The 14,699-nt window shown below is 43.0% G+C and overlaps 1 protein-coding gene across 1 annotated transcript in view; it reads left to right on the forward strand.

Moving 5' to 3' along the window:
- ANO4 (anoctamin 4) overlaps window positions 1-14,699 on the forward strand; it is a 422,302-nt gene that overhangs the window by 247,056 nt on the left and 160,547 nt on the right. The window contains exon 6 of the mRNA XM_082634623.1: window positions 13,000-13,100. Coding sequence (XP_082490749.1) covers window positions 13,000-13,100 — 101 coding nt within the window. The remainder of the gene's footprint in view (window positions 1-12,999; window positions 13,101-14,699) is intronic.

Consider the following 14,699-nt stretch of genomic DNA (forward strand, 5'->3'; position numbering starts at 1 on the left):
CTTCCCACCATGACTACGCTTGAAGTGTCTGCCACTGTTCCCAGACCCCTCCTGTTGTGTGCTGAATTCCCTCCCATTTCACCTTCTCAAGGACTTGGCTCCTGTGATCGTCTCTTCTCTCTCCTTTATCATCAATTTTTGCTCTCTTTCAATTATTATAAATATGCTCCTGTAACTCATATCTTAAGAAAAATCCCTTGAGCCCCACATTCTCCTCCAATGACCACCTCGTTTCTCTTCTCCACTTCACGAAAGTCTTCTTCAAAGATTTGTCCAGCATCATTGTCTCCATATCCTCACCTACCATTCTCTCTCTTTTTTTAATTGAAGTATAGTTGATCTATGACATTGTGTTAGTTTCAGGTGTACAGCAAAGTGATTCAGTTATACATTGTTTCAGATTATATTCCATTACAGGTTATTACAAGGTATTGAATATAATTCCCTGTGCTGTATAGTATGTCCTCATTTCTTATCTATTTTATGTATAGTAGTTTGTATCTGTTAATCCCATACTACTAATTTGTCCCTCCTTCCCCCCCTTTCCCCTTTGATAACCTTAAGTTTGTTTTCTACATCTGTGAGTAAGTTCATTTGTATCATTTTTTGGAGTCTACATATAAGTGATACCATATGATATTTCTCTTTGTCTGACTTACTTCACTTAGTATGATAATTTCTAGGCTCATCCATTTTGCTGCACATGGCATTATTTCATTCTTTTTTATGGCTGAGTAATATTCCATTATAAATATATATACCACATCATCTTACAGCAGTCGTCTGTTGATGGGCCCAGTCTCTTTTCAAACTACTTAATCTGGGCTTTCTCCCTCTATAGACACTGATTTTATTAAGGTCAGCTTTAACCAAGTCCAGTGCTCATGCCACCTCTGTTATCTTACTGGCTTTGTCAACAGCATTTGTCCATAAGGTGGATTGTTCCTTCCTTGAAAAACATTCTTTTCTTGACTTGGGAGACACCTCATGCTTTCCTGGATTTCTCCCTTCTTTACTGGCCCTTTCTCAATCTTGTTTGCTCACCCTCCTCTTCCATTTGACCTCCAAATGTTAGTACATCCTAAGACCTGGTCCTGGGTGCTTTTCCTTCTATATCTCTATCTCCTTGTGATCCCATGAAGTTCCATGTAGAGCTTTTATATAACCTCTACATTGCACTCAAGGCTTGAGCCAACAGGATTTACTACTTGATCTCAGGATAGCAGGGGAGGGGGAAGAGTTACCAGCTACTTGCAGTTACCAGAGACCCAGCATAACAGTAGCTTCATCCAGAAACCTTCCTCTGTGGAAAGGAATGGCAAATCACACACCAGTCTTCAAGGCTTCTAATCACAGCTCAATGGCCAGAGCTCATTATATGGCTCCAGATGAACACTGGGCCAGGAAGCTCCGATGTCCATGTGCCCAGAGATACACTAATGGCTCCCACACAACAAGGTTTCTTGCATTATATGATTTTATATGTAATTTATATCTGTATATACTTATCTATATATAGATATCTGGCCATAGCTATATCTATCTATCTATCTTAGCCCTATAAAGTGGGCAAAGGAGTTATATCAGCATTACACCAATGAGGACCTGATATGGGTTGAGGTATAATCTGTCAGCTACGTCTTTGTTATTGAAGATCATATGAGCCCCATTTCTTGACAGCTTTTCCACAACCTTTAGGTAAACAGCAGTTTGTAAGCTACCACTACATGTACTGTTACGGCATCCTCTACTTTTGATCAGCATATTCCACCAAGAGATAAATAGAATAGGCCGAGGAGGGATGTCATAACCTTTCCAAGTACATTAGAAAGTATTTCCAACGTTAAATTGCTGCTTCACTGGCAGCAGACAACCTGCTTACTTGTCCTTTCTGGCTCACGCTTGTTTGATGGCTGTTAATCTCTGCAGCTTATTAAGGGCATAACGACACATGGGTTATTGACTGGGTCACAACTGTGAATACTTATCAGCAGTTCAATCATTTGTGATAATATAAAGTACAACTGTGATGATATAGTTGTCCCCAAGTTCAACTTATCTAATACACCACCTTGAAGGATGAGAGAAATGTTATGATGAGGACTTTTGTTGGAGTTGGGTAGATCAGAACTGACATGGCTTACTTCTGAGGAGAGATTTAGTACTGCATGGAGGGAACATCCACAAAGGGAGCATTTTCTCTCTTGTGCTCCCACAGGACATGAGACCAACTTCTATTCATGTTCATCACATGTCTTAGCCTTCTCTGTATCCCAACATAGTACCTAGGATGTAGTTAAGTTTATCTTTAGGTATTTGTTGAATGACTTTATGAGTGGTTATGTTGTGAGGTAGATAAGACATTTGTTTTACATAATAGATGCACTGTGATACTAAGTAGGTGTTGGAGGAAGGATATTCTGTATCAGTGTGTATTCATTAGCACTACTCATCAGGTATAATCCCTCTTCCTGGTGGCCTCATAGACAAGTCCATATGATGACGTCTGTCCCGTGAGCTAGGCGCAGAAGTGGTGCGTGTCCTTATGAAACCCTCTGAGCTCTGCCTTCCCTCTGGCACAGTGACCCATCAGCATGAATCACTGAGTCACTGCAGTAAGCTGACCTGCAGTGGACATGTAGCATAAACAGGAAGTAGACCTTTATCATAGCACCAGGCAATAGAAGTAATGTAATTTAAATTTTTTGGTAACAATATATGAAAAGTAAAAAACAGATGGAATTAATTTTAATGTTTTATTTCACCCAGTAGATCTAAATTATCATTTAAACATGTAATCAGTAGAGAAATTGATGAGATACTTTAAGTTCTTTTTTTTCAGACCTCTAAGTCTTCAAACTCTAGTGCATGTTTTCCCCAGATCTCAGTTTGGACTAGCTATACTTTAAGTACTTAGTAGCTACCATATGGACAGTACAGCACTACCATTTAAAGTCACTGATATTTAGTTATTCGTTGCTGCAGCATAACTTAGCTTATCCTGACTGATAACACCAAACGTGGATTTTCTTCAGATATCCTGATGCAGTGAGTTTCCTAGGTGTTTGGGTTTTTTTCTTGCGGTACACGGGCCTCTCATTGTTGTGGCCTCTCCTGTTGCGGAGCACAGGCTCCGACACGCAGGCTCAGCGGCCATGGCTCACGGGCCTAGCCGCTCCGCGGCATGTGGGATCTTCCCAGACCGGGGCATCAACCTGTGTCCCCTGCATCGGCAGGCAGACTCTCAACCACTACACCACCAGGGAAGCCCAAGTTTCCTAGGTTTGATGTAGGAATCACCAGGGTTGATGCAGAGTAACCAAGAGCATGTTGCATCAACGTTCACTTAATTGAAACACAGGGAACCTCTGAAGAAACATGGAAATTTGTGCTTAGCTCTTCAGCTTTGGACCTCTCCTGGTTGTGATCTAGAGGAGTGTTTACCTAAGCTTCTCATACGTAAATTTAAACCACCTTGAAACCTTTGTGGTGGCAAGAAGGTGAATTTTTCTGTTTAATAATAGTGTTTTAACAAGGTAATCAATAACGTGAGAAAGTTACTCATCTCAAGTAATTAATTAGTAATTAACTAATTGAGGAATTAGTTAATTCCTCAATTAATCTGTGATCCCAAGATGTTCACAGATTAATTGAGGAAATGTTCCTTCTCCATGACTACATGCTTAGTAACATACTGGGTTCTGGGAATATAGTTGTGGGGAAGCTGTACACTTTCCTAAAGACAGCAGTGAAGTATGTAATTTCAGAATTAATGGGGATATAACCTGTATTAGTTTTATATTGCTGCATAAGAGATGACCTCAAACTCAGAGGCTTAAAACAGCCCATGTTTATGATCTCATAGTTTCTCTGTGGGTCAGAAGTCTGGGTAAAACTCAGTGGGGTCTTCCAATCAGGATGCCACAAGGTTGCCATCAGGGTGTCAGCCAGGCTGCGTTCCTTTCTGGAGTTCAAGGTCCTTTCACATGGTTATTGGCAGAATTTATTTCCTGGTGGTTGTCAGACTGAGGTCCCCCTTTTCTTGCTGGCTGTCAATCAGGGGCTGCTCTCAGCTGAGGCTGTTTACGACTCTTAGCCCTCCTGGGCCCTCTCACATGGTACCTTACTTCTTCCAAGCCAGCAGAAGAATCTCCCTGACCTCGAGACTCTCTTTTAAGTACTGACCTGATTGGTTCAGGCCATTCCAGGATAATCTTTCTTTTGATTAACTCAAAGTCAACGGATTAGTATCCCAAGCCCAGGAATGCCATCCCTCATATTCACAGGTCCCACCCACACTCGAGGAGTGGTGATTATCTGGTTATTCAGGATGTGTAATCCAGTGGGGTGGGAATCTTGGGGGCCATCTTAGAATTTGACTTGCCACATAACTTGAGATCTAAAGAAGCAGAAATTTATCAGGCAGAGAAAATAGCATATGAGAAAACCCCAAGACTGTCAGGAGTTTGGTGATGTGGAAAGAAGAAGAGATGAGGGCCATGTGACTGGAACCCAGAGAAAGGAAAAATGATACAAGATAAAGGAGTAGCCGGATCATGCACTGGCCACCTTAGTGATTTTCCAGAGGGCCATGGGAAACCATGGATCACAATGCATTTTTAAAGATGTCTCTGATGTCAGTGACAATACACAAGGCAAGAATGGAACTGGAGGGAGCCCAGCTTCTAGAAGTCTTCAAGGAGCTCGATGATGGAGACTTACAGGGGGATGGTGTGGTGGAGATGGAGAGAAGTGGACGGATTGGAGAGAGATGTAGGAGGTAGAGTCAATCAAACACAATGATTGACTGAATGTGGGCTAAGGAAAAAGAAGTCAAAGGTGACTCTTGGAATTGAGGGACTGGGAGGATGATTGTGCCACTTCCTGAATCTGGGGACACTGAGGAGAAGAGCATTTTTTTCCAGAGAAGTGGATCTCTTTTAGACACATTGAGTCTGACGTGCCCATGCAACAGCCAGGGGTAGATACCATGTTGGCCGTTGGATTGGAACTCGGAAGAGGGGTCTGAGCCAAAGATAGGGATCTGGAAGAATCAGATGATAGGTGACATCTAAAGCCATTGGGAAGGGATGAAGTCATGCAGGGGGAACAGGTGGAATGAGACTAGAGCCTAGATGGAGTCCCTGGGAAGCCCCATTTAAAGATCTGCCAACAAGGAGTGAGTGGCCATTTCACACACCTATTTCCTGTCGCTGATGGTAATGTCATCTTCAGGGGGTGAGCATTGTGACCATTTAGGAACATACAGTAGCTCAGAGGCTTTTCTCTACCAGGGCACAATAAGTGTGTGTGTGTGTGTGTGTGTGTGTGTGTGTGTGTGTGTGTGTGTGAAAGAGTGAGTGAGTATGTGTATGTGTCACGCATGTACATGAGTTGTGGAGAGTGAATTGCGTCAGAATCAGCTGAAGAGTTTTTTTGAACTACACTCAGAAATTCTGATGAGTCCTCAGGGAATCGAGAACTAAAAAAATAAAAAGAAAAAAGTCTTTTTAGGGACTTATGCCCTCATTTTTCAGAGAAAACAAACTCAGGAAAGTGCAAGTCATTTGCCTGGTGACACACAGCTGAGTAGATGGCGGCCCCACTGAGAGGAGTTGAAATTGCTTAGCGATTACTTTGAGCCCTTTTAACCCTCCAGAAATGTACATTTCTCCATCCATTTCAGAGACTGGATTCCAGATCCACCAAAAAAATTCTTCCATTAGCTATAAATTAGCAGAATGTTCACCGAGCATTCTATGGGAGGAAGAAGGAAATTCTTACCTATTGAACCACTTGCAGTGGTTGTAAGCTGACAACCGTGTCAGCTTCAGAACAGTCATGCTTGGTATTGTCCTCATTTTACAGAGGAGGAAACAGGCTCATGAGCTGGTATCGTGCCAGAAACACCCAGGGAGTGTGAGTGGCAGAACCAGGCTTCAAGTTTGTTTTTACCGCTGGCCTTACATTCATTTTAGGATGTTTAGAGGGAACTGTATGCACTGCACCTTGGATTTCAATACGTAACTAAGTATTTTTCAAAAAAAATAAAATGACAATGGAATTGAATCCACAAAGAAAATATATTCATGAGCCCCACTTTCCTCTTGTGAAGCAGCGGTTCTGAAGCCCAGCTGCCTTGGTGAGAATCCGGGCTCCCTCCTTACTCACTGTGTGATCTTAGCCAAGATCTTTGTGCTTTAGTTCCTCGTCTGCAGTAAAACAGGATAATGATGCTGGCTGCATAGGGCTGGTGTGAAGATTAGGTTATTTAACATGCGTAAAAGCCCTAAAACACTACGTAGCATGTGGTAGCACTATGTAACTGCTCCTACCTCTACTGCTCCTATTTTTTTTCTCCAAGAGGCTTATCTGAGTTCCCAAATTGGAAATTCATCTCTCCTTTCTTGTCCCCAGAGTGTCAAGGGTTTGCTTTGTTCTCCTGGCAACATAGTTATGAAAGAGTGAAATCCAGGTAGTTGCCTGAGCGGGTACAGAAGAGATGCAAGTGGCTATCCTGATTCGACCCTTTGTGCCCAATAGATGGAAACATGGAGCGTCTGTATGTCTCAGGTTTTCAGCCATTAACTCTTGTCCCTGCCCGGAATGCACTCTCCCTGGATAATGGAACAGCCTTCTTTCCTACTTCTTCAGGTTTCTGTTCAAACGTCACCTTATCAGAAGGCCTGTCTGCAGCACTCTGTCTAAAATAGCATCTCCTTCTCACCATTATTTTCTGTTTCCCTCCCCTTCTTTATTCTTCTTCGAAGCACACCGTCAGAAATATCGTGTGTCTGTTTATTGAGGGTTGTGTCCCCAATAGAACCTGAGCTCCATGAGGGCAGGGATTCGGCCTGTTTTGTTCACAGCTGTACTCCCAGCACCTAGGACAGTCCCTGGCACATAGAAGGCCCCCAGTGAAGGTTTGTGGACGACGTGCATGGATGAGTGAGTGAACGCTAAATTACAGTTCACGTGATGAGATGCGTGGTCAGCTGCAGAGACCACCAGGATTTCCAGGTGCCCTTCTGCTGAACAAGTTTGGAACAAACCGAATGATTCTAGCCCCTCCTTTGCAGGTGAGGAAACCGAGGGCAGGGAAGAGGCCAGGCTCCAAATCTAAGGTGTAGCCAGAGACAGAGCCAGGATTGGGCAGTCTTCAACATGTTTTCACAGGCCGTTTTAGTCTGCGCCTCAAAATAGCCCTAGACGTGTGCAGCCCCGGGAGTCATGTTGTCTCTGTGTGGCCAGTGAGAGAAGTGAGGTGACTTACCCAAACTCGCAAGGCAGAGCTGTGACAGGACCTGGCCCAGGTGTTCTGTCCACCACAGAGCAGCACATTGTTGGCTGTTGGCCAGTGATCACCTAACAAGTCACATCAAGGAGACTTCTAGAAGGTATCTAAGCCTAAGTCTCCTGTAGTCTTCTGTGCTCTAATGAAGTTCCAGCTCTTTTAAAACGGTTTTCTTCAAGGCTAAAAAAGGATTGGGGATCATCTTTGGAGCTGAGTGGCTTTTTTAAGTTCAACAGCCTCTTGCAGGGTTCCCGGTTGACATAGGGTACTCTGGGCTGCCGTAGACCCATGGGGGCTATTTCCAAACAGACCCCTGTTTTGTTCCCCGTTTCCTGCTCACCTGTTCCCTGTCCCTGTTTGGCAGAAATGTAACCCCAGGATGCACTTTGTGTCTTAGATGAATGAAATGAGCTTGCAAGTGAGAGACAGGCAGCTCCCTTCAAGCCAGGCATTCACTCTGTGATATCTGTGGAGAGGAACATAGTTCAGTTTGCAGATGCAGCTGCCTCTCCTAGGCCCTCCCAGCAAGCACCTTTGTGTTCCTAATGTTCCATGACTATACTTTCATGGCCAAGATTTGGAAACCAGGTGGGAAGAAAGAAATCTTGTTCCTCAATTAAAGCTTTAACTTTAAAAAATATTTTTACCTGCCACAATTAATTACAAGCCTTCCTTCTTACTGTTTAAAGAGTATTTTTAGTGCACAAGGAACTGGCTAAGTACTTTGCATACATTAAAGCTTGTAGTCTTCTGAAGAAATCTGAAGTGCTGATGTTGTTCCCATTTCACAGATGAGAGAATTGAGGGTTACGGAGATTAAATAACTTGTGCAAGGTCACCAGCTACTAATATCAGATCTGGCACTTGAACCCTAACTCCAAAGCTTGGACTTTTAACCACTACACTGGGTGCTTTCTCTACTCTGTTTTCCTTCAGTGTCTAAAGAAAGGTTGCATATCCTCATGCAGCTCTTGTTTTGTAATTCTACTTAAATTCCACATATACTTTTTTATCTCCATGGCTAGGGTATTAGCATCTCAGGCGCAGGAATGGTCTCATTTTTGTATAGCCCAAAGCCAGTTGCCTTATTATAACATAAATGATCCTTTCCCAGCACAAGGCAAGTGGTTAATGCACTTGCAATAAATGTTTGATGAAGAAATGATTAACCAAATCCTTTTAAATTGCTTCCCTTTCTCCTGCTACCTTTTAAAAAGTGCCACCATCCTGTTTCAGTGTAACCCAATCAGTGAAAGTGGACCTGAAATGAAAATAGATTGATAAAAATTTCCCAGAATAAGGTTTCTATGGCAAACGTGATTTCTAGTACATTTCCTTGATGCATGCACACACATTATCCACGTTTGACTGTGTACAGTATCATGATCTCATTCAGGCAAACATCATAGACGTCAAACAGAACCCAAAATTGCAATGAGTTTTTTCTTTGAAATCAGAGATGTGTGTCTAATGTGGGCCTGCAGGGGGAGGGAGGTCCCATCTGCACGTCTACCTGGGGAATCCTTGGAGGTTGCTAGGAGTGTTCATTGCCTCGGAATCCCTGGCAGGTGTGCGAGAACTACAGCCTGGGAACCTTGGGCACAGAGCGGAGACCGGAGCCGCTTCTGCCTTCTTGACAAGATGCTCTGAAGTGGCGACAGCTTTCCCCAGCATGGGCCAGGGGAGTCGCACATGGGCTTCGTTCGCTGGTTTGTGGGTGGCAGGGAGGTGTGCTTGGGAGACAGACACAGCTTGGTACCCGTGTGCCCTTCTCGAACTCAGCTCTGACTCAGGAAAGCCAGCCAGAACATGGAAGTTCCAAGTTTCCCTTCAGGGGACAAGCTGGACACTGTTAGAAGTGGAGTTCCACCTCAGCTGTACATCAGCAGCAGGACGGGGGCCAAGGGCAGTGTCAGCAGGCAAAGGGGAGGCGGCCACAGCAGCAAGCCTGGGACAAAGGGCACTGCTGAATGGGGCCACTTCTAGCCAGCAGCCCAGGCACAGCTGCGGGAAGGGTTACCTGAGCTGCCCCTGGCTTATCTGACACAGCTCATCACTTCATCCTTCTAGAAACCCATTCCTCCTGGATTCTGCTTTGTCTTTGTCCCTCTCCTTGTTTCCCTCCCTCTCTGATGGCTCCTTCTCAGTCTGCTTTGATGGTTGCTTTCTCCTCTTCCAAACCTCTAAATGTTAGTGTGCCCCGGGGCTCAGTCCTTCCCTGTACTCCTTCCTTAGGTGACTTCATCAAGTTCTATGCTTTTAAATATCAGCTACATGCCTGCAATTCTCAATAAGTCCCACCCTCTGAGAGCCAGACTCCCATATCCATTTGCCTACTTCAAACTTCTGTGTACCTGTCGCCCAGGTACCTCAAACATGCACATCCCAGAGTAAACAGCCAACTTCTCCCTGACTCTCATCTACATCAGCGTGGTATTAACCATCCCAGTTTCCCAGACAAAACAACCTGCACATGATTCTAAGAGGCCGGATTCTCTTCTCACTCTCCTCATTTGATCAATCCCAAGTCCTTTCAAATCTACCTTCAGGTAGATCTCAAGTCTGTCCATTTCTCCCTTCCTTGCTGCATTTACCTTCTGGTTCCAGCCACCATCTTGTCTCACCTGGCTTCCTGGAATAACTTTTCTAGTGAATTTTTCAGCCCTGTGCTCCCTCTGTGACATTCCCCACAGGACATTCAGAGTGTACTTTCTGAAACAAGGGATGCCGTCACCCCTCTGCCTTTAATCCATTGGTAACTTCCCATTGACCTTAGGAATAGAATCCAAATTCCTTACAGCACTGAGCCTGGCCTGGCAGTGTTTGTCCCCAGCTCTCCTCTTCAGCCCTATCATCAGGTATTCTCCCTGCCTCACACTTCACAATATCCAGTCATCTGAGCCTTTTCAGTTCCTGGTGTCATCTCCCATCTCTGGGTCTTTGTACTTGCTGTTCCTTCTGTTTGGAATGCTTTTCACTTGGCTTCTCCCATAGCTGACATCTTCTCATCTTTTGGATCTGAGGTTAGATGTTATGGCGGCAGGGATCAAACAGCTGATCTAATGTAAGAACCCTGCTTCTGCTGGCCCACAGCACTGTATTCTTGTCCTTTTTACCACCTTTCTTAATTTTAAATCATATGTTTATTGGTTGTTCAATGTCTGCCTCCTGCTTCAGACTGTAAATTTGGGCTACTGTAATATATCCAAGCACCTAGCAGAGTACCTGGTATATAGTCGTCACTTAATGAATGAATGTTGAATGAATGAATGAATGAATGAGTGTCCTTGGAGGAACATGTAGGGGACTGTGGAAGGACAGGAGATGGGAACTGGGGGCTTGACTCTCAGGGTTTCTTCTGGTGTAGCCTTGTGGTCAAAGACTGGAAAATCCTTTTCAGGTATTAGCTCCTTATCTATCGCATTCACAGGTTGTAACTAGGTAACTAGCTGTGTTCTTCCCACCACTGCCAATGTGGTGTGGCCCTTCTTAGAGATGACGATGACTAACATGTTTTGGATGTACTGTGAGTACCCCACCTGTCTTATGCCATTTAATACAACTCAATAGGTAGCTATTGCTATCATTTCCCATCTTACAGCTGAACGGACTGAGGCACAGAGAGGTTAAATAGCTTGTCCAGGATCACAGAGCTGGTGAGAGGTAGACATATGAATCTGAATATGTGCAGTCAAACCTCGGAGTCTGCATTCCTAACTAACGTCTGGTCCAGCTAGCCATGTGGCTCCGTACCTGTACTCTCTCCCAGATTGACCTCATCCAATCCCATGGATTTAAATATTGTCTATGTCCTGGCCACACTTACTGTGTATCTCTGGCCCAGACTGCTCCCCTGAGCTCCAGACTCATGTATCTACACACAGGACATCTTCTCGTGACCATCACAAACTTACTTAGCATTTCCTAAACTGAGTTCATGATGCACCTCCATGCGCCTGCTCCCAGACCCTTTTCCAGCCATGGTTTTGGGGGTCGTGAGATGTGTGCATCTACATGTCTCTGAGAGGTGTGTTGCTTGCGTTAGATAATGACATGCTATTTATTTTTTTCCTTACTGTTGCCTTATCTAACCTTCAGGTCAAGGACCATGATTTATATATCTTTGCATTCCCAGCATCTAGTACATAGAAGGTGTTCAATTTGTTCTTGTTGAATGAACAAGAAAGAAGGAATGTTTTCTGTGAATCTTACCTATTTCTACTCCAGGTGTTTTCCATGCTACTTCTTAATTTCTCTAATCTTCTCCAAATGACATTATTTATAAGTACATTATTTATAAGCCTAGCCAGAAGACCCTGAATGAAAATACAAGAGATGAATTACAATTGCATTTCATCTACAATATAAAAACAATTCCCTGTAGTGCAAATGCACCCCAGCTAAAGCATAAAGTTGAGCTTTTTTTGTCAGCTGTGTAAAAATATTGGCTTGTTTATAAATACTATTATAAGGAGAGTTCAGCCACAAAGGCCTAACATATCTTAAACTATGAAATTTTAAATTGATACTCTTAAACTGTAAAAATTTAAATAGTATGCAGTTCAGAACGACTGTGTGTGAGAAAGATATGGATACATAATTGGCCGTTTTGCTAATTTAAACTGCTCTGGCTTACTGCTTCTCATCTTTCTTCTACTTCCTTCCACAACTCAGCCCTCCCCCTGGGAAATGACTTCTGAAGGAAAGCTCCTAATTGGAGATGTCCCCTTGGCCAGAGGCATAGACCAAAATGTGGTGGGGGGTTAACAGAGTATGAAGCTCTAGTTTTACTTGCTTGTCTAAGTTCTGTGTTGATAAGAAGCCCCAGAGGAGGCCAAGGTTTGGGGCCAAAGAACACAGTCCTTTGAAAAAACCCTTGCTGATACTGACCCAGATTTAAGACTCACATCTCTTAGGTCCCTTTATCTCCACCACCACCAACTATTGCTTTTGCCTGGATGATTGAGAGCCTCTCTCTTTCTCTCTGCTTTCCCTTGTTGTTTATCCTCCACGCAGTAGCCACAGTGACCTTTGAACGCCTAAATCAAAATGACTTCCCCGTGTCCCTAGAATAAAGTTTAACCGTCTTGTTGTGGCCTGTGAAGCACTACATGTTCCTGCTCACCTTTCCACCCTCTGCTCGCTCCAGTCTCCATGATTAATCCACCCCAGCCCCTCTACTCGCCTCCCTGTCCCTCGACCATAGGACATACCAAGCTATTTCCCAACCTAGGGCCTTGGCACCCAGAACATTCATCCCATGCTCTTTATCCAACTGGCTCCTTCTCTATATCTCAGTTCACATGTCCCCTCCTCATAGAGGACTTTCCTTGACCCTTTGCCCAAAGAAATGGGTACCCCACCCCAACTCTTCCTCCTAAGACTTTGTTGTCTTCAGAATACTCGTAGCTCTGAATCTGTCCCTCTCTCTTTAACTTGTTTTTGCCTGTCTTCTTCTGTGTGTGTTTTTGCAGAATGTAAATGCCATGCATCTCTCTTTTGTTCCTAAACTGGTTCTCTAGTGCCTGCCACACAGTGGTGTATTGGTTGAGTGGATATATGCACACATAAGGAGCCAGGTTATTGCTGAACAATGCCCCCCATCTTAAACTCTTTACAAGTTCATGTGTTCTAAGTTCCAACTCAATTGAAACCATAGGAGACTTGGATATACTTTTCAATTTAGTTTCTTTTTTCTGTTTCAGTCCTCTCTAATAAATAGTGACATTATCTTTGTGAAGTTGCATGCCCCATGGGAAGTGCTCGGAAGATATGCAGAACAAATGAATGTAAGAATGCCTTTCAGGTAGGTGTAAAAGTATCCCTGCCCCCCATTCTCTCTGCTACTAATGTACTCCTCTCTCAATACAAATAAAACTGAAATACGGACTGGAACACTCTAAGAAAGTCCTTTAAATGTTTAGGAAATGCAATAAGTACTTCATGGCTAATAATTCATGGCTTTTTGTGAAAATGTCTGGCTAATTCAGTCCTTAGAAGGGCAGATAGTTCACCTGCCTGTGAGAAAGAAATATTTTCCAAGTGGCATTTTCATTTCCAAAGTGCCATTTTTAGAAGCCCTGTGTACTGCTTCTTTGAATGGCCAGACCCCAGGATCAGTGGTGCAGGTCCTTACTGACTGGTCCCTTCCAGAAAAAAATGAAAATCTACTTCTATTGAAACAAGTTCAAGAAATTTCAGGAAAATGTGGTCTTATTTTTTTAAATAACCTATTTTTAAATTTTAAAAAGTCAGGTCATAAATACTACACAAACACAAGCATTGATATTTATTCCTAGGGGAATAGAAAACACTTTGCATGGATTTCTCAGTTATTTAAAAGGATTCATTTTTCTCCATCTTACAGTGAATATTCTTATTTTCCCTGTAGATTAAGAAAAAGTGATCATTGGCTAGGTGGAAATGAAATAAAGTATTAAACCTCAAATTATAAATGCCAAGATATGTGGAAATAATGGGATCTCTTAAAGGAGGTGGAGGGGTGTCGTACCAAGGACAGTTCCAAAGGGACTAAAGAATTCAATACTTTTAGTTCACAATTTGCCCATAAAGACCAAGTCAGCGGGCAGATATTAGACAAACTGCCAATTCTAAACTATACCTCTTAATGAGCTGTGGAAAATTATTGACACAAAGAACCATCTACATTCTTAGAAACGAAGAGGGGCTAGGAACACATTTAGAGAAGGGCAATTTCCATTCATAGGCCTGTAATATATCTCCTTGGTGCACCTTATTTTCTTTGTTTATTGGTCTTTATGTCCTAATACCAGTTCAAAATAGAGGCTGGATTTCTAGCGTCTCTTTTCCTTAAGGCAAAATTCCCAAAAGAATTGAGACAGACATAGTTCTAAACTTTTCAGTTATTAATCAATGTGAATTAATAGTATATCACACAAAAGGACCAAAAATAAATCTATGCTTAGAGTCATATATCAGACCAACATCTTATAGCCAACAGAGCTAAAAAGTCTACCTTTTGATAGTAGTAGTAGTTTTACAGTAGTAAAACCTAGTGAAACTGATACCCCCTCCCCAGTAGTAATCTCATAAAACCTTTTGCCAGAACACACTTCTCAAGCACAGAACCTGAGCAGATTGTAGAAACATGAGCAATGTGATACAAAGCAAATTCCCTTAGTACCTGGAAGCATTTCATCTCTGAAGGGCCTGGCTGTATCATAGATAACACCACTGTGTGCTCATTGCATAGCAGAAAAATGCTGCCTGCAAGCAGCATTAATACTTTTCTTACGCACTATTCAGAGACTGTGATCCAGGCAATAAAATGAAAACCATAATAGCTATGAATAATAATCTTAAATGTAGGAATTCCTACAGGGCAATATTTTAGGAGGAAATACTGTTAATGTGTGCCCATTAA

Source organism: Mesoplodon mirus (assembly GCF_964341445.2).
Source record: "Mesoplodon mirus genome assembly, chromosome: 11".
Taxonomy (NCBI): Eukaryota; Metazoa; Chordata; class Mammalia; order Artiodactyla; family Ziphiidae; genus Mesoplodon; species Mesoplodon mirus.